The sequence below is a fragment of the Ascaphus truei genome, chromosome 3 (assembly GCF_040206685.1).
Source record: "Ascaphus truei isolate aAscTru1 chromosome 3, aAscTru1.hap1, whole genome shotgun sequence".
Classification (NCBI taxonomy): Eukaryota; Metazoa; Chordata; class Amphibia; order Anura; family Ascaphidae; genus Ascaphus; species Ascaphus truei.
Window position 1 is genome coordinate 246,601,556 of NC_134485.1, and position 21,479 is coordinate 246,623,034.

Genomic DNA, 21,479 nt, shown 5'->3' on the forward strand with positions numbered 1-21,479 from the left:
TGAACCAATACAATTCACAAAATGATAAGTAAATAGCTAAGAATACACAAAAGAATAAGTAATTAGCTAAGTTGCCGATCGATCTGTTCTCCTGTGATCAATCGGTGAAGATTTGGCTCGGGGTTTACTAAATGGCTGTAGAGGAGTATTCTGCATATTAATATGAGAATGTTCTGTGGGAAAGATCATGTGACCAGGCAGTCACTAGATACAATTGGTGCACTGCTAGAGAGAGGGCAAGGCTCAAAAAGGAGTGTGCCAGAGCCTGTTTCAGAAGAGGAAGGGGATGTGACTTTGTAAATAGTTGCTAAAGAAACAAAAAAGGCTTTTTACATTATAATACATTAAAAATGTAATTCAGAGTTGTTTTAAAAAAATGCTACATTTATTTTCTCATAGTACAGAACTGATTTATTAAGAAAAACACACATGTAGAATATTGCTTGGTCTGCAGCTTTAAGTTCTGTTCTCTCGTGACACTCTATTTATAGTGTTCTTCCTTAATTTAATTTCTTTTTACATTATTAAAAGTTATTTATGAATTATTATTTTTGAGATATGTATGGATAAACCTTATTGTACACCCATACTTAATACAGACATGATTACAGTACATACCATATTAACTCGTGTAACTCTAATGAAAAGTCCTATACTCAGTATATTGGTTTTAGTCTATTCCCCACCAAAAAACAATGATAATCAGGGTCTGGATGTAACAGCAGCTTTTAGAGGGTCATATTAGCAGTTTTTATCATGATCCTGTGAATCACAGACCCAGTATGGTCTTTCTCCCTCCAGCAGAAAAGAGAGGTACATGAAAATTATGCCAGGTAGTGTTAGGACCTGCATTGGGCATGCCATGAAGTGGCTGCAGGCTTATAACCTTTTGGCCCAAGGGTTTAACTAAATTACCTTTCTTTCATGAGCAGATAAGCACTGAAGTATTGCACTATATGTTGTGTCATTTTGTATGATCCACTGGCTTTTCTGTTTTTGTCTGTATATCCTGCCACGCTCAGTAAAACTGCTTTTTGAAACTAATATATATATGCTGTATGTATGATGTGAGGGTGGGTTTTGGGGTTCTGGAGCTTGATGGGTTACGCAGCCAGCGTTATTATATGTGCTAACATGAACAGAGGTCTGAGGATCTCCATTGTTAGGTAAACTGCTCATTACCATATGATTTGCATAGAGTAAGCATTACGTCCATTAAAAGTTAGTAGTATGCTATTTTCAAGGTGAATGCTAGGACATCGTAATGCAAATCCCCTCTGGTGATACGCATTACAGATATCAATATGTTAAAAGGTGATAACTGTACAATAAAAAAATTAACGGACCTTAGAGAATCCACCCCTAAGTGTCTAGTAGGTTACATGGATCTCTCCCCAAAGGCCAGTGAAGTCCAAATGTTACCACGGTGACCTCAGAATCTAGAGATTAAGGAAATCAAGATGTTTAACACTAAAACGAAAAATGTTTAACAAAAGATCAGGACATGCTCGGTGCAAAGTACTAAACTCATATAGGCATCTGGGGAGATTGCTGCTTTAAGAATTGGCCCACATTGTCTTATTGCGTGCTATACAGTAACTTTAGTTTATTGATACATGTTTGGAGCTTTACTATTACTTACTTATAAGGAGCAAAGTTAGAATAGTGCTGTACAGTATGCTTATACAAGAACTAATAAAAAACGCAGGTCTTGGATCTAGCCATTACGTTAGAATCTGTTACCTCATGGATATGAACCAATAAAATGCTAGGACAAAGAATACATATTTCACATAGATAATAATATATACTGTAAGTAATAACAAAACATCAGAGTAATGTTCTCTGGCATCTGAATGCTATATTTATAAGTACAAGATGCAACTTTAATATTGCTGTAGAACTAAACAAAATAAAATTAAGAAAACTGTCACTTCAAATCTATTTTCAAAATACTGGAATATAATAGAAACGAATAAAAGTTATAAATAGATTTAGAACTATCAAGTGTTCTTAAAAGCAGAATGTTTTGACATGATTCATGGTGTGCAGTAGTTTGAACTTTAAGAGATCACCATAAGATAGACTGAGTAATATGATGTCATGAACCAGCACTGGTTGGGTTAATGTTTGAATGCCGAAAAGGGTCAGTTTGGAGAAGATCAGCAAAAAATCAAGATACAGGCAAAAACAGCTGCAGGCAACTTTCAAGAATTGCGCAAGGTCTATGTACATGTACAATCGACCTTCACTGAAAATAAAAAAACTTTTGCAACCTTGACTAACCCAAGTCTGCTAACTCAGCCCCTACCTACAGTACACTAAGCAACAGAAAGGAGATAACAGGAAAGTGCTGGCAGATGATAAAGCTAGGGGTGCAGGAAAATTACATGTGCATGTGTAAGAATGACGTGAGAATGAAATAGGGATGCTGTTTTCTTCAAGTATATATACTAATGCTTTAGGAAAGCTCCTGAATCTAGACCAGGTGCTTTCTCTCCAAACACTGAGGCAACACTGTCCTATTTATCCTAATTGTGTGCTGTGCTATTAAATGACATTTACTTTGAGAAATGCCTCTGTGTCAAATTCACCTTCCATCAATTCATATAGTTTGAATTAAACTTTGCACTGTGTATAGACATGCAGTACTGTATATGTCTTATTTGCGATCGTTCATCACTGACAAAGGTCTCTGCAGGAAATGCCACAATAGCCAAGCTCATTAAAAGAGGTTTGCAGTATATATTAAACATTATATAAAAGTTAAAAAGTCAAACTTGAAATATGAAATATGAATTCTATAAATAACATACTTGGGAGAGAGAGAATTACTAATATGTGTCAACCTGCTTGCAACCCAGTATTGATTAGAACTACGGCTTATAACATACAGTATGCTTATTTAACAATGATTTCAACAGACAAGGCAAGTGCACTAGTATCTCTTTCTTGGCACAATATCAGGCAGTTCTGTCTGCCAGTGGAACCGTGGTTTAAAGAGAATTTTCTGAACTAAATTTTGTGACCTGCTATTCTTGAAATTGAATTGCTGTCCAAGCTTTTTGTATTGACAATTACATTTTTATTTTACTGTAGTGAAAAAATAATCAGCCGGATTGGATGTCAGATGTTGCGTATTTTTTGGATTAAAAATGCAGTCCTGCCAAGTCAGGAGATATTCACAGCTGAAGTCTATCTGCATTAAGGCGGCATTGGCTGCTGTAGAGAGTAAGTGGGGGAAATGCTATGCATCATCACAATGTTAACCTGATTCATTGACTCACAAGCAACGATAAGGCTGGAGGTCATTTTTATTTTTATCTTCAATGGGAATTGTTGATAAACTGTACCTGAACGAACGTGATCCTGGTTAGATGACATCAGTGGTATTGTTCCACGGGACCTCTTGATTCAGATGTTAAAAAAAAACCCATAAAAAACGGGGATTGCAGCTTTAACACTGCATTATTAAAATAATTGTGTGAGAAGAACCTCAAATAAACTGAGATCAAAGGCATGCTAATGCTTAGCACCTTTTTGTGGATCTTGACCGCAGTGTTCTAGTTCCCTCCATCAAGAATCTACAGTCTTCTGCCATTCCTTTAATGCCTAGTGTCTCACTTTGGGTCACACGCACCAAGTGCAGGTACTGGTTATCGCATCCATTCTGGTGTTAACTCCCATTCAAGTCAATAGGGGTTAATACCAAAATGGGTGCAATAACCTACATGTGCCCCTATGGCCCTAATTAAAGTTAATGGGGTTTCCCATGCAATGCAGTTTAAAATATGGGCCTATATCCCATAGCCTCTGCTCCCCTTTTTAAATCTACAGAAGGTAGTCTCCACAGTACCAACTACTCGCATCTAAATCCCTTTTCACTTATTGCTCCCTTTCTCTCTTATTTTTTCAAACAACTTCCTTAAACTTTAATTCCAGTGAATTTCAATGAACTGAAAAACACTTGGCAGCATGCCACAGTCACAGATCCCATTTACAGCATCTACTCTTTTTGGGTAGCAGACAGAAGCCCAAATATCTATTTATTGTTCTGATGCCTTTGTTATTTCTGAACTCTTTTGTGTTTTATATTTCTGGTATAAAAAAAAAAGAGAAAGCAAACATTCTGTAAAGTCTTAAGTATTTAGTCTTTATGTTCTGTGGCCCTTATTCTGTAAGGTGTGATAAGCACAGATGACATGCTATCGCTTAAAAAGCACTTTTCCTACCATAGCCCATCATATGTGCTTATCACACCTTACACCATAAGGGCCTGTATGTAGTACGGTATGTGCTATAAAATAAATGATAGAAATTTGATTCAGTTTACTATCCAATGTCTTTTCATTGATGTTTTATCACGTGTTTGAATCAAGCTGTTTTTCAGAAGATTAAAATGGTCTCAGTATTAGCTATTATTATGTGAAAATAGTAATGAGTTGTTGTTAGTAATTACAACCCCCCCCCCTCCTCCCTAAGGGAATAAGGACTAAAGCTATAAATCAAGACGCAATATCAGTACTGGTACCACATTAGTTATTTCAGTAAACAGTGTTAGTTAACCATTTACCTCAGGCTATACAAGACTGTCCCATCTGGATGAAGGCGGATCATTCGGTTTTTCACTGTAACTCCATGTACAAAAGACTTTTTGTCATTTAGAAAATAAGTGTCAGGAACCCAAAGTTGATCTGCCACTCGGTTGTCAAGAGTAAGGTTGAGAGGGATTCCAGTATAAGCTAGCCTCTTGTCTCTCCAGTATTGTTGAAAATACATAGTCAGAGTATAATCCTGGGAAAAGAAGATACACATGACAGTAAATTCTAACTGAGTATGCAAGATATGATCAAATGTACTTGTCTGTGCCATGAAAAATGTTTCTAAAAACAATTGTCTTTGTTATTATCATCACTTACCCATCTGAAGTTCTATAGGTAGAACAGACATTATAACTGGGGAATGGTACTTTCAACCTGTTACTTTGCTTCTGGTTTGTTATTATCTTTTTGTGACCTTGAGCACGTATTTCAAGCAAGATAAATTAGCTAATTTTTTATGTTTATTTTCTAGCCCCCAAAAGAGCCCCAAAAAGGACAAAAGCTAGTAAAATAGAAGTCAAGGTCTGCTCTAAATGTTGTAATTCTGCCTACACTTTTTTTTTTGTTTGTTTTTTAACCTTGGAGATGTATTCATTGAAAGAAAACAGTTTGGGTACATTTATAAAGGAATGCAAAATTGCCTTACTACATTTTCCTCTTAATCACGTTACCAGTGTTTTGGTTGACTCGAGATTTTCAAGAATTTACCTTTTACAATTCTGCAATCTTGTGTATGAATGTAAAGCAAAAATCCACTACTCGTGTTTTTTACCCCTATTTTATTTAAGAGCATGGGAACAGTGGCTAGGTGGGCCGGGGATGAACCATGTTATTTTCAGCTCTGAGGAAGACTCCGGTTGCCAAGATACATGTAATTGAAGTTACCTAGGAAACAAAATGGCTACCAAATCTCTGGACAATAGAAAGCGGTACCTTTAAAAATAAGAAGTAATACTGGTAACTTCTCTGTTCATTATTTATAGAGAACCCCCAAGTTTCAATCCTGGAAAAAAGGGTTAATTTGGGGGGATTACTGCTTTAATATGATCACTGGAGTTACTTCTAGCAAATTGCTGTGAAATAAGTATGTGTTCTGATTAAGTATTTTCTGCCCTCTTTTGGGAGAAAGCATAAGGTGAAGCACATAACTACGTACATATGTTGCATAGCAAAGCTATATTTCGAGAGAGAGAGGTTCCTCTGCACAGAGTATTGACTCATTTAGTCTTTCTTAAATATGGTATTGTTCCCTTTTGCTGCACAACTTGAAGTGGGTGATTCACCTTCACGACACAGAAGGTGAACCAGGGGTCCATAAATATATTCTGAAGTAAAAACAATCGTAATAACAATTCACACTCACATGAAGGTATGTCACGGCAGGTAAAAACAATCAATTTCAGCATGTCCCAAATTGATGGTAGTTCTTCTGTGGGGACCCACACGTGCAGCAGCCTCTCAGTAACCTTTCTTGGATCGGGAAGTCAGCTGTCATACTGTAGTGTAGTGAGCTATGGCGTCTCAGTGTGACCTCAACATGTTTCGTAATAGTTGCTAAGGCAGGGGGTCAGCACTAAGAGTTGTTGCATGTCTAATACCCAAGACTTGATTGCAAACACATGGAAACAAAGTGCATCGCTATGAGCGTCAATGCTTTATAATAGAATAGCATACAAAAAGTGGATACAGAATATATTTATATATAAAGTTTCTATTTGTGCATAATAAATAAATTAGAAGAATTTTGTGAGAAATAAAGAATTAAATTTAAAAAGTATGATTTCGTAATTTATTTATTTACAATTAATAACAAATTAGGAGGTGTAAGTATTGCAATAGTAAAATTGCAGTGCTATTAAAAAAGTGCTCATAACTATTTTAAAATCCATTTGGAAAATATTTCTTAAAAAATAAATTGTTGAATGATTATATGACATCTACAGTACTGTATATGGATAGACTTTGAGGCTCATTTATAAAGTCATAAACAAAATCCTTACATACATTACTTTATTAGTAATAAGAACATTTATTTTAAGACATTAATTTTAAAAATAGTGTAATATCGACAGCATCTTGGAAACGCAAAGGAAAACTTGTTCTCAATTGTAAGATCCAAAATTGTTTGCTGACAATATTACATAATTTTTAAATGAATTGTTATTACGATTGATTTTCAGTACAGAATATACAGATGAGACCATGAGTATTCTAAAGCTTGCCTTAAACTAGCTTGGTTACATTCTGGGTATGTGCTGGGTGTGACCTGGCAAGTTTAAGGCAAGTTTAAGGCATTTCTGCATTGACTAATGACCCATAGGATTAACACAGCAGTAGTCCCTGGCAGTCCCATTCAGTTTGAATGGGACTGCCAGGGACCCCCGCTTTTAATCTGATGGGCCATTAATCAATGCAGAAATACTGGGTCTAGTTTAAGGCAAGTTTAAGGCATGTATCCAGCGTGTACCTGGGTCTTTTTGGCGATTGCCTCTGGTTTGTGTTAGAATAACCGTGGGCACTACAGTATTTATTGACCCAGGGTGCACCTTCTTTTTCTTTTCTCCATATACATACACTGTGTTCAGGAAAAAAGAGACCCCTTTCATTTTCCATCATATCTTATATATTTCTCTCTCAATCTCCATGAAAATGTGTACAATTGTAGTCTGTTATGTCGCTTAACACTATATAAGAAGCACAATGTACTGTAGAACATCTACTGATGTTAACTAAAGTGAAGTCACTGTATTATATCAACAAGTACCAGATGCACTGCGGTAGGTTCATGATTCTGAGAAATAGGAGTTTTTCCTTCGTAGCTCGTAAATGTGTTAAACTGTTTTAATCTAATCTGAAACATGAAATTTACTATAACGTTTGAGTCCAAAGTATGGTTCAAAGTGTGTGTTCAAAATGTTCTCCTGCAGAAATGCACGCTGAAGACGAGAACGCCACGAGAACGCCACTGTCTGATTGCATAATTGATAACATGTTGATCCAGCTGCTCCCACTCCTGAACGATACGTAGTTTTACAAATTCATTTATTTCAGTCCACCTAGCGACCATACTGTACTTTATCAGGAAACATTTTATATTTTGGATTATAACTCTTGCTCTGTCTCAAGTCCTTTATAATGTGCTTATCTTCTTTGCTAAGCATCATTTGTACCTATGCACTTGATGAGGTCATTATGCCTCAAGTTTGATTTTTTCTGCATGCTGTACCGAAAAATAAAAGGGGGTTCTTTTTATGAACCATATACATATCTTAAATATATTATCCTGCGTAAAAAGCAATATGGATGGTAGGAAACAGAGCATAATTTTGCCACACCTTAAATAGGCATTACAATTGTTGGCACGTCACCATATAAAAGAGTGAAACAACCAAGGGCACCCACATTTTTCACAGGAGTTTTTTATTTGCTTTTTTATGGATCAATATTACTTCAGTTTAGAGAAGTTTATCTCTCAGGATTTAAGGATTTGGTGGGACATAGTATCTTTAGAAATTATCAAAAGCATAAAAGGATCCCACATTGACTACGTCTGACCATAGCTCCTTCTTTTGGGTTTGAAGATAAGGAATTTGTGAAACAGTGGAGCCTCATTTTTGATCAATGTTCTTTTAAACTAATTGAACTTATTATACAGTAGAACACAAAATGAAAGAAAAAAACTGCTGCTAAAAAGCAAGTCACTGATCTACACTCTAAATTACAAGCATTCACCCACATTGACAAGTTTAGAGAAATTGATAAATTACTAGCCCAACATATCAACAAATTAGAAGAGAATATTATGCAAACAAAACAAAATACATTTGAAAGAGATCAGGTTGATTACCAGAAAAAAACAAATTTATATTTGGCAAAAACCACAATCCTCGGAGAACACCTTTTCAGAAGAACTTTCAAAATGCTAATAGCAATAACAAATCAAATAAAAAAATCATCTAACCCAAATCCATTCTGAGGAAATCCTCAAAAGGGGGTACCCATTCTGGGAGAAGTATTGATTCTGATGTGTCAGATACTGAACATACACCCCTTAGTATTTATTTTTCAGACAATGACTCTGGAGCTTCATCAATAGTAGAGACACATCTGCCTGGTAAATTACAATCTTACATCACAGCAACATCAGGACATTCGTCGTAAAAAAAAACGACGAAGAAGGGGACCAAGATCAAGGAATAAATTGGTGGGTGGCACCAGCAAAGAAAAGCAGGTATTAAAGATCGAGGACACTAATGTAATTAATATCTCAAGCTATTCATTGACACAACCTGAACTTAGATTGCTTAATCTAGGACTCTCCATCACACCTGACAGAAATTCTGACCTATTTGCCACTATAGTCGATCTATATAACTTTACAAGGAAATTGACACTGAAGAGGTATTTCAAACACAAAGAATCTAATATACAGGCATACCCCGCTTTAAGGACACTCACTTTAAGTACACTCGCGAGTAAGGACATATCGCCCAATAGGCAAACGGCAGCTCACGCATGCACCTGTCAGCACGTCCTGAACAGCAATATCGGCTCCCTACCTGTACCGATGCTGTGCACAAGCGGGGAGACTATAGAGCCTGTTACAAATGCGTTGTTTACATCAGTTATGCACGTATGTGACAATTGCAGTACAGTACATGCATCGATTAGTGGAAAAAAGGGAGTGCTTCACTTTAAGTACATTTTCACTTTACATACATGCTCCGGTCCCATTGCGTACGTTAATGCGGGATATGCCTGAAGGTTTTTTCTGTATTGGCAAATCAAGATCTAATGAATTCAAAAAATTCTGACATCTACTCTAGGAATATGTCTAGCGACTCAGATACTAACCCAATTTTTGATGTAAAGAACCAATTACGTTTTAAAGATCAATGTCACTTACAAGACATGGTTGAATTATTGGATGATCAGCTAGACCAGCATGAACAATCACAAATGTTTCTGGAAAGAAAAGATTCGGGATTTAAAAATAAGTCCAAATTCTGCCCTACTTTTTTGATGATTTTCAAGCAGCTGTGGAAAGGGACCTGTCACTTCTCTCCATAGGCATATTTACTACAACCAACATTAAACAACGTTCAAATAATTTGGACTATGAACAACAAAAAGCTATGAAAGCTCTTAAAGAAAACAGCTCTATTGTCATAAAAAAATGCCGACAAAGGGGGAGCAGTGGTGGTCTTAGACAACATGTATTACAAACGAGAGGCTCTATGCCAACTAAATGATCACGACTTATACCCTGTTGCCATCTGACCCCACTCAGCAATTTATCTTGCAGTTACATGAATTACTGGACATGGGCAGGGTTCTTCAAGTACTTTCTACTCAAGAATTTGACTATTTACATTCTACTCATCCAATTTTGAGTATTTTCCACCACTTACCTAAAGTTCATAAATCTCTTCACAATCCCTTCGGAAGGCCCATTATATCTAACATAGGGTCACTGGGGGAGCACATATCACATTATATTAATCACTATTTCCAACCCTTGGTTTCAGCATTCCCTTCATATTTATTGGACACTTCACACGTGTTATTATTTTCTGATTTTTCCTGGGCACCTCACTACATATGGGCCACCTTAGACGTTTCTTCACTATACACTATCATTTCTCACCAACACGGCCTCACTGCTATATGATATTTCTTGGAAACTGATGTTACACTTTCTCCAGCACATGTAGTTTTTTTGTTAGACAGTATTCATTTTATTCTCACTCACAACTATTTTATGTTTGATGGGCAGTTCTATCTCCAGCCACGTGGGACTGCAATGGGTTCATGCTGTGCGCCATCTTACGCCAACCTGTTCATGGGTTGGTGGGAACATTCACACGTGTTTGGAGATAGAAATCTCTATTGTCACCTTATCAATGCTTAATATCGCTATATTTATGACTTTCTCATCATTTAACATGGTACACTACCGACACACTTTATTGAAGTGTGGTCGGTACCGCAAGCCGGGAAATCTCCCGGCTTGCTAGTGGCCGCCCCTCGGCGTGCCGCGCGTCATAGACGCGCGGTCACGCGTCATCGGGAGCGTGCGCCCCCTGCACGCGCGTCCAGGGGCTCCCCGAGGGAGCCCTGGTGTCCCGCGATCGCGGGACAGCGGCAGGGGGTTCCGGGGGACTCGGCGGACCCGGCAGCGGTAGGGAGAGCGCCCCGATCGGAGGGCGCTCTTCCGCTGCTTCGGCGTGCGCCCGTCACTCTCGGGCGCGCGCCAGGCTACTGCTGCGGCACAGAACGGGCAAATGCTCGAATAAACTGTGCCGCAGCAGTACCATCACCCAACTACACTCTTATCGCATTACTGAACACTAATCCTTATAATCTTTCTTTCACCCACCATCACCATCACATATATTTTCTGGACCTATGTTTATACGTAGGTTTGGATCTTAAAGTTTACATGGATATTTACCGTAAACCACATTCTCGCAATACCTTATTGCATGCCACGAGCAGTCACAGCTCTAGCCTCTTTTGAGGTGTCCCAGGAACGATAGATAGATAGGAACAGAATGATAGTCTACGCAGGAACTGTTCCACTTTGGAACATTTTGAAACCAGTTCATCAGAACTTACTCAAAGATTCCTTAGTAGAGGATACAATCTTCGAATTATCAAAGAAGCATATATAAATGCACGAGACAGACCTAGAGGGGACTTGATCAGCTCAAACCCTTCCAGTTGTTCCAGTAAGAATAAAAACAGAAAATCTGTGAGCTAAGATTGTAACAGTTCAACTAAGAATCGTGATCCGCCTTATTTCATTAGACAGTTCAGCAGCCAAGCAAACATAATTCAATCTATTGTTAGAAAACATTGGAATATTTTAAAAGTCAATCCACTGTTAAGATACATTGTCTCCATTGATCCTAAATTTGTATTTAAAAAATCATATACAAAACAGATCTATGTCCCGGCTTGGTTGGCTGCTTTCCTTGTGGCAAATGCAAGGTTTGTTAATATGTTGTAAAAAATACAATTTACCAGTAACGAAGAGACAAAAAAGTAGAATATACTGTCTTTTATTACATGTAATACTGATTATGTTATTTACATGTTATCTTGCGGCTGTAATAAAAGATACATTGGATTAACAACCAAGGCATTCAAAATTAGAATGCTAGAACATATGAGAAACATCACTAACAACGATCTTACACATCCAGTGACCGAGCATTTCAGCAAGTGCCAACAGGGCAGTTTAATGAATTTTAGGTGTGTAGCCATTGAATATATCAGGCCCTATATGGGGGGGGGGGAGAGAGGTCCAATTCTTTATACAAATGAGATGCCTTTTGGATATTCACATTAGACACATTGATACCAAAGGGCTTAAACACAGAGTTGGACCTCAGGTTCTTTCTGTATGTAATCCCTAGTTCTATATGAATTCACTAGGCTTTAATTCTCTCGTTTTTCTTTTCTTTTATTATTTCCTATATTTAAATATATGTTTACACTGGTTGTGATCAATCCTATTTACCTTTTTGGATTTTCATGAACTGTCATCACAGGATATTATTTCCTAGGTTGACAGTTTATGATTTTGTATGCTCATTTCTTGTACGCATTGGGGTGCTTCATTTATCTATATTTATATCTGTACATTTGATCTATATTTACTATTACTTTTTAACGATTCATTAGAAACAGTGTTTGAATTGGTTATATACAGACCTAATGGGGCATTTACAAACGAAGTAATTCTTGCATATTGATAGCTTACTGCTGCGGCAACTTTTATTCTAACAAATCGCCGTTTTTTCCCTGGCTTTTTCCTGGAATGCGACGCTCTTCACCTGGCGCATGCCGCGTTCATTTTGCGTTCCCAGCCACGGGTCATGCACGGCTGACGCACGGTTGATGCGTTTATTGAGAATGGTTCGGATTTAATAGGTTGCAATTCTTCGCGTGTCCGCCAGATGGCAGATATTCATGAATTGTAATGCGCTTCAGTAATGTGTCGACTTGCAGCTGTTTCGTTTAAAAAAGATACCACAGTGTGCTATTGTAACTTGGCCTTGAGACTGAAGGAAGTGGTTGCAAAAATGTATCAATTTAGGCTTTTCATATTAAAGAAAGACAAAGACCAGTTTCGGTTACAGTATTCTCCAGAGACCCGCCCGCCATGAGTGTTCAAGTGCGGGCGGGTTGCAGCCATGCTTGTAAGCAGATATGCTTTTAAGTAGAAATGTTTCAAGTAGAATATGAAGCTTAAAAAGGAAGGAAGACTATTGAATCACTCACTCATCTCATCTCTTCTCTTTCCTCAGGTAAAAACATATTCCAATTGTCTGTCTATCCTGATATCCTCCCCTGCTGTGTATTTAGTTCTATTTAGGTAAAAACATATTCCAATTGTCTGTCTATCCTGATATCCTCCCCTGCTGTGTATTTAGTTCTATTTAGGTAAAAATATATTCCAATTGTCTGTCTATCCTGATATCCTCCCCTGCTGTGTATTTAGTTCTATTTAGGTAAAAACATATTCCAATTGTCTGTCTGTAAATCATCCCCCTACTGTCTTAATTTAATTCAGCTTTCACACTTGTGCAAGACAACACCCACCTTTGAAAAACCATTTGCTTTAACTACCCTCGCATGTGCTAATTACGTTTGTTGTGCCAACCAGGTGACTTTCTAAAAGTATATAAGTAAACTCATAACAGCCACTGTTGCTTGCAGCCATGCTTGTAAGCAGATATGTTTAAAAGTAGAAATGTTTCAAGTAGAATATGAAGTTTAAAAAGGAAGTTCAAAAAGAAGTGGAAAAGTGGACATCACCTACTACTTCTGATTCCTGCTTTTGATCTACGTTGGAAAAAAGGATATCATCTATCTAAGACTGCACATCTCAACACTTAACTATTGCTGTGATGCCGCCTTTATTTTTTATATTTGCTGCAACCTCACTTATTTTCAAATTATGCACTTCCTTCCACCAGTCTCCTTATGTTTCTAACTCTATTCATATATCTCATTCTCTCCTTTCTTCCCCACTTCTCAGTTCACATGAACTCCTTTCTTACCTGCGCCCTCTGTCACCACACAGCTATACATAATGTCTTGTATATAATGTATACCCTGTTCATTTATGTAACTGTATTTGTAACCAAGTATTATTTGTTTTACTCTGTGCCCAGGACATACTTGAAAACGAGAGGTAACTCTCAATGTATTACTTCCTAGTAAAATATTTTATAAATAAATAAAATAAATAAATAAATACACCCTGCACTTAAACACACCCCTACAAATCATCCGCACACATTCTCTTTCTTTCCATGCTTCTCCTTGCTTCTGGGGATATCTCTCCCAATCCTTGTCCTTGCCTTATTTCTACTTGCTCTCGTCCTCGCCTCCCACATACAACTTCTACTCCTTCTGGTGTTAACCCCTCCAACCTCATACCCATCCCATGCCACCCTCCCTCATCTCTCCCTTTCTCCTGTGCCCTTTGGAATGCTCGCTCCCTCTCTAACAAGTTCCTCTCTGTGCATGACTTCTTTCTCTCTCACTCCCTGCTTCTCTTTGCTATAACTGAGACCTGGCTCACTCAGTCTGACTCTGCTCTGGAAGCTGCCCTCTTTTATGGTGGCCTTTCTTTCTCCCACACTCGTCGCACTGATGGCAGGGGTGGAGGTGTGGGGCTCCTGCTCTCCTCTCTCTGCAGTTACCGAACTCTTCCTATTCCCCCCTCTCTTGCTTTTCCCTCCTTTGAGGTTCACACTGTCCAGATCTTCTCTCCTCTCCCTGTCCACGTGGCTGCCATCTATCGCCCACCTACCTCTATTCATCCACCCTCTGCCTTTCTCTCTCACTTTGAATCCTGGCTCTCTTTCTTTCTCTCCTCAGACTCCCCTGTTCTTCTCCTTGGGGACTTCAATTGCCACATTGATGACCCCTCTCTCCCTTGGGCTTCCCGCTTTCTTTCTATAACCTCTTCTTTTGGCCTTCAACAGTGGACTGCAGCCAGCACCCACAAGGATGGCCACTACTTAGACCTGGTTTTCACTAAAAACTTCTCTCTCTCTGATTTATCCATTTCCCCTTTTCCTCTCTCTGACCATCACCTCATCTCATTCTCTCTATCTCGCTTCTCCCCTTCTCCACCTCCATCTGCCCCCCGGTTCTGCAGAAACCTGCACTCTATTCACTTACCTGACTTTGAGTCCACGTTACGCTCCTCCCTCTCCTCTCTAAGCTCTGCTACAGACCCTGACATCCTGGTCAGGAACTACAACTCTGTCCTGTCCTCCTCTCTTGATCTACATGCCCCGCTTTCTCTCTGCCGCACTCGCCCTTTTAACTCTAGACCCTGGTTAAATTCCCACACGCGCATGCTGCGTTCCTCCACTCGTTCCTCTGAATGCCTCTGGAGGAAATCTCATACTCTCGCAGACTTCCTTCACTACAAATTTATGCTATCCTGTTTCAACTCTGCCCTCTCGCAAGCTAAACAAGCCTACTTTTCTTCACTAATCAACATGCACAAGTCTAACCCACGCCGACTGTTCTCTGTCTTTGATACTCTACTCAAACCACCCTCAGCGGCTTCTCCTTCTTCCATCTCCGCTCAGGACTTTGCTGACTATTTTAAGGAAAAGGTGGAATCCATACGTCAGAACATCCCCTCTGTTTCTTCCTCCTATCTCCATTTTTCCACTGTCTCAGAGGAGGATGTGTCGCTGTTGATCGCCTCTTCTCCCTCTACCACTTGCCCTCTTGACCCCATTCCCTCCCATCTCCTAAAACCTCTTGCTCCTACTATAATCCCTACGCTCACGCACATTTTTAACTCCTCCCTCTGCTCTGGAACCTTTCCATCCTCCTTCAAACATGCAACAGTTATACCATTACTCAAAAACAGCAAGCTTGACCCTACCTGTCTTTCTAACTATCGGCCTGTCTCCCTCCTGCCTTTTGCCTCTAAACTCCTTGAACGTCTTGTATTCTCTCGCTTGCTCCATCTTCTCAACACCTATTCTCTCCTAGACCCTCTACAATCTGGCTTCTGCACTGCTCACTCCACGGAAACAGCCCTCACAAAAATAACTGACGACCTCCATGCTGCCAAAAACAGAGGTCATTACACTCTGCTCATATTACTCGACCTCTCTGCAGCATTTGACACAGTGGACTACCCTCTTCTCCTTCACATTCTCCATACTCTTGGCATTCGGAACAAAGCTCTATCCTGGATCTCATCCTACCTCTCCCATCGTACTTTCAGTGTCTCTTCTGCTAACACCTCCTCCTCCTCTATTGATCTCTCTGTGGGGGTACCCCAGGGCTCTGTCCTGGGACCTCTTCTCTTTTCTCTGTATACACTCTCTCTAGGTGACCTAATAACATCTTTTGGGTTTAATTATCACCTCTATGCTGACGACACACAAATATATTTCTCAACACCCGACCTTACACCTGCTGTACAAACCAAAGTTTCTGAATGTCTCTCTGCGATATCATCCTGGATGGCCCTCCGCCGCCTAAAACAGAGCTCCTCATACTTCCTCCCAAACCTGGCCCTACTACACTACCGACACACTTTATTGAAGTGTGGTCGGTACCGCAAGCCGGGAAATCTCCCGGCTTGCTAGTGGCCGCCCCTCGGCGTGCCGCGCGTCATAGACGCGCGGTCACGCGTCATCGGGAGCGTGCGCCCCCTGCACGCGTGTCCAGGGGCTCCCCGAGGGAGCCCTGGTGTCCCGCGATCGCGGGACAGCGGCAGGGGGTTCCGGGGGACCCGGCGGACCCGGCAGCGGTAGGGAGAGCGCCCCGATCGGAGGGCGCTCTTCCGCTGCTTCGGCGTGCGCCCGTCACACTCGGGCGCGCGCCAGGCTACTGCTGCGGCACAGAACGGGCAAATGCTCGAATAAACTGTGCCGCAGCAGTACCTCCTTCCACATTACTGTTGGAACTACGATCATTCACCCAGTAGCCCAAGCACGCTGCCTTGGGGTCACACTCGACTCCTCTCTCACATTCGCCCCTCACATTCAAAACATTTCTAAAACCTGTCGCTTTTTCCTCTACAATATAACAAAGATACGCCCTTTCCTCTGTTGCTCGACTGCTAAAACTTTGACTCAGGCCCTCATTCTCTCCCGTCTTGATTACTGTAACCTCCTGCTGTCCGGCCTTCCTGCCTCTCACCTGTCTCCCCTACAATCTATCCTTAACGCTGCTGCCAGAATCACTCTACTCTTTCCTAGATCTGTCTCAGCATCTCCCCTCATGAAATCCCTCTCCTGGCTTCCGATCAAATCCCGCATCTCACACTCCATTCTTCTCCTCACTTTTAAAGCTTTACACTCTTCTGCCCCTCCTTACATCTCAGCCCTAATTTCTCGTTATGCACCATCCAGACTCTTGCGTTCTTCTCAAGGATGTCTTCTTTCTACCCCCTTTGTATCTAAAGCCCTCTCCCGCCTTAAACCTTTTTCATTGACTGCCCCTCACCTCTGGAATGCCCTTCCCCTCAGTACCCGACTAGCACCCTCTCTATCCACCTTTAAGACCCACCTTAAGACACACTTGATTAAAGAAGCATATGAATAGCACTGTGGCTATTCTGAACACATGATACATAAAGCTTGGCCCCCTGCAGATGCACTTACCAGAACTCCCTCCTACTGTCTCTGTACGTTCTCCCTACCTACCAATTAGACTGTAAGCTCCTCGGAGCAGGGACTCCTCTTCCTTAATGTCTAAAGCACTTATTCCCATAATGTTATTTATATTATCTGTTATTTATTTGATTACCACATGTATTACTGCTGTGAAGCGCTATGTACATTAATGGCGCTATATAAATAAAGACATACAATACAATACAGCCCGCTTTCCAAAAACCCGACAGAAGTTACGCGTATTTGATATGGGCCGCGATTAATGCAACAGAGGATAAGATGGCAACACTTGTTCAAATTTATCAGTATTTTGTCGAAAACTATGACTTTTACAAATTTTCGCCATCTCCTCATACACTGGCGACACACTTTATTCGAGCTCGGCTAGTCCCACGAATTCGGGTATACCCGAGCGAATTGAGGTTTGTGACTGTTTTCTGCCCGAGTGCATTGAGGTATTTTCCAGGCAGGGATTGAAGCATTTTATTCCCGCTGGCTGCAATACTGCACAGTATATATATATATACTGCATTACAATTCATGAATTTATGCCATCTGGTAGACACGCGAAGCATTGCAGCCTATTAAATCCTAATCATTATCATTTAACAGATCAGCCGCCCATCAGCCAGGCATGAACCCAGGCTGGGAAGGCAAACGCAACGGGGCTTGTCAGAGGTGAGGAGCGGCGCATTCCAGGTATCTGCCAGGTACATACTGGGTATTTGCTCGAATAAAGTGTGTCGGTGCAGTACGTGGAAGCGTGCAATAAGGAAAAGGTTATGTAGCGATCCCTGTTTTTATCGTATTGAGCGACAATTTGTTGGAGGGTATTGGTGTGTATCACCGGCTTTATCCTGTATCTATGATCATGATGACGGCAAAAGGCGAAGGGTCGTGTTAAAACCAACTAAGAAATGACAGTCGCTGCCAAGCAATGCACCAGCACCGGCTTCCAATGACGGTCCCGCCGTCAGTGACAACCCTGAGCCTGAGCCGGATTTCGCATGCAGTTTCGATCAAGCTTGCATGTACCTAAGTAATTTCCAGCCTCATCAGCTGACTACAGGTGGACTAGTCCCGCTGCAAACTATCGACGTGGATGATCAAGAACGCTGGACTGGCAGTGGACCGGCGCTGGCGCCAGCTGAATGGGAAATTCTATGGTGAGTATTGTTGCCGTATTATTTTCTGTGTTTTTTTATTTTGACAATACAGTATCAATATCGGTGCGATTCAAAAGTCAAGCGATTCTCCTGTTAGCAATATCATTGGCTGAGCGGCTTTTACAGTACTGTACTGCAGATACTGAACAATTGGTGGAACGCTAGGCGCATGCGCATTGGAACCTTCTTGAAATGCATACAGTATGCGTGTCATTACATCGACGGTAGGCGCATGCGCATGTGAACAGGAGACGCCCCCCGAGAAAATTATTGGTGGGACTGGCTGGGAACTTCTTTAGGGGCTGACCATTACAGTAAAACTTTTCTTTTTGTTTTTCTTCAGAAAAGAAAACGGCTAATGGAGGGATTTCGATGGATAATATCGCTTTGTGTAACAATGCCTGCACATTGCTGAATCGGATTTAAAAACCCACGTACCGGAGTCTACAGTTTAGTTGCCGTTGTTATTGATTAGGATAGAATACTGATCCTGAAACAGTATGCTGATGTTTTCCGGCCGTACAGTATACTGTACAATACTTTTTTTATATACAGTACAGTATACTGTGTAATAAACACGAAAAAATAAAAACTATGCATTTATTCTACATGTATCACATACATTATGTGTCTTCTACAGTATACAGTGCCAGTACATACAGTACAGTACAGTTTGTGTCTTCTATTTTTTTTTAATACTCTTATACTGAGCATGCCTAAAGTATACAGTGCAGTATGTCTCGACATTCTAGAAACACTGTATTTTGTTACAGTAGCAAAGGAGCAAATGGAACAATGTTCAAATGCAACAAATCAACATGTTCTTTTATTGCTGGAGTAAGTACAAAAACATTTATTTACAAATACTGTACAATGTAGAAACATTTTAAGTGCACAGCAGTTCAAAACATCAACAGGTGTATGGTTTACTGCTACATTTGTGAAAACATTTATGTCAGTCAGTATGGTTTACAATCACATGTTTTAAAAACAAATTCTTTATTCATAAAATAAGCAAAACGCAACATCTCCTTTATTAAAGAACGGCAAGTCAAAACATATACTGTACAGTGGGATGGTGTGCAAAAAAGTCTGCACCAGTACAGTCCTTGAGGGCAGCAAATAGGGCAGGTTTTCAGGGTAACCTTTGAAAACCGTGCCTGTTTGCGGCCCCCAGGGACTGGAATTGTGCAAGTCCGGTGTGTGTGGACATCAAGTTAAAACATTTCTGTATAAATACAAGTAAAAAAAACACACAACAACATCTCCTTTATTTAAGTACAGCAGGTCAAAACATGTACAGTAGAGTACAATACAGTTCAGCACAACCGTATGGTCTTACCTGTGATTGCAAAAAAAACTTTATTCATAAAATACAGTATACAAACGAAACATCTCCTTTATTAAAGAAACATATACAGTACAGTGGGATGGTGCGCGAAACTGTCAGTCAGACCTGCACCACTACAGTCCTTGAGGGCAGCAAACAGGATGGGTTTTCAGGGTAACCTTTGAAAACCGTGCCTGTTTGCGGCCCCCAGGGACTGCAATTGTGTAGGTCCTGTGTGTGTGGACAGCAAGTTAAAACATTTCTGTATAAATACAAGTAAAAAAACACACAACAACATCTCCTTTATTTAAGTACAGCAGGTCAAAACATGTGCTGCTGCGGCCAAGTTTATTCGAGCATTTGCCCGTTCTTGGCCGCAGCAGTAGCCTGGTGCGCGCCCGAGGGTGACGGGCGCGCGCCGAAGCAGCGGAAGAGAGCCCTCTGATCGGGGCGCTCTCCCTACCGCTGCCGGGTCCGCCGGGTCCCCCGGAACCCCCTGCCGCCGTCCCGCGATCCCTCGGGGAGCCCTGGACGCGCGTGCAGGGGGCGCAGGCTCCCGAAGACGCGTGACCGCGCGACTATGACGCGCGGCACGCCGAGGGGCGGCCACTAGCAAGCCGGGAAATCTCCCGGCTTGCGGATCTGGCCGCAGTGTAATAAACTGTGTCGCCACTGTACAGTACAATACAGTTCAGCACAACAGTATGGTCTCACAGAAAGTCCTCCACATTGTCCGTCCATGGCCAATTCCTTGCATGGCGCAAAACGACCATTAATGCAGTCTCGAACGCCTTTCATTACAGGATCTATAATTGGATAAAAGCGCCGCATTTCATCCTGAATGTTCTTTCTTAAATTGGCAGGAAGCGCCTTTTTAACGCGATTTCCTTCATAGTTCACTTTGAAGGCCCAGTTACAGTACATCGAGTAGGGAACATGGTGCTTAAAAAGTAACAAGGCATACTTTTGGGGTGCACCAGCACTCTTCACCCTATACTTCTCCCTGAGCGCCGGTGGCAGATCGCACAGGGTGATGTCGGGCACCGTATCGATGCGAGCGACAGTAGGTCTTTTGGGAGCGGGTGTGCTTGAGGCGACGGGCGATGGTAGGTTGTCTGGGAGGAAGCTTTCCTCCGGTCTTGGTCGCCGTGTTGTCTCCTGGCGTGGTCTTGACGGGGTTGTCATGTCCTCCTCAACGGCATACATGTACACTACATCTTCTGGTGGAGGGGGTGCGCTTGGTGATGGAAGGGGGTCGAAGGTCCCATTCATCACATCCATGTCACCCCCCTACTCAAGCGTTGGGGAAACAGGGGCATTAACACCGAGCAAATAATGTATGCCCGCTATGTCAGCCTCTATCTTCTCCATCCGTCGATCCATCCGTTGATCCATATCTAGCATTGTCTCCAGAAGCAGATTTATCTTTGCTAGCACAATAGAATTCCTGGGGAGATCCACAGTTATCCCATTCAGCATCCGGTCTAACGAGCTGCTTCTTGTGCATGGCGTGTGGACATCTGGGTGGATGGGTGCAACGGAGGATGAGATGGGGGTTCCATGGAGAGAAGCAGCAGCGACATCGAAGAAGAGTGGAGGAGGTGACCTGTGGATATCCGGTAGAGGAGAAGCGGCAGCGTCGTCGAAGAGGGATGGAGAAAGTGACCTTTGGTTTTCCGGGTGAGAAGCAGAGTCGTCTAAGAGCAAA

The 21,479-nt window shown here is 41.2% G+C and overlaps 1 protein-coding gene across 2 annotated transcripts in view; it reads right to left on the reverse strand.

Moving 5' to 3' along the window:
* Positions 1 to 21,479, reverse strand: part of GABRB3 (gamma-aminobutyric acid type A receptor subunit beta3) — a 463,256-nt gene that overhangs the window by 95,995 nt on the left and 345,782 nt on the right. For both annotated transcript variants that reach the window (XM_075590560.1, XM_075590561.1), the window contains one exon: positions 4,574 to 4,794. In XM_075590560.1, coding sequence (XP_075446675.1) covers positions 4,574 to 4,794 — 221 coding nt within the window. The remainder of the gene's footprint in view (positions 1 to 4,573; positions 4,795 to 21,479) is intronic.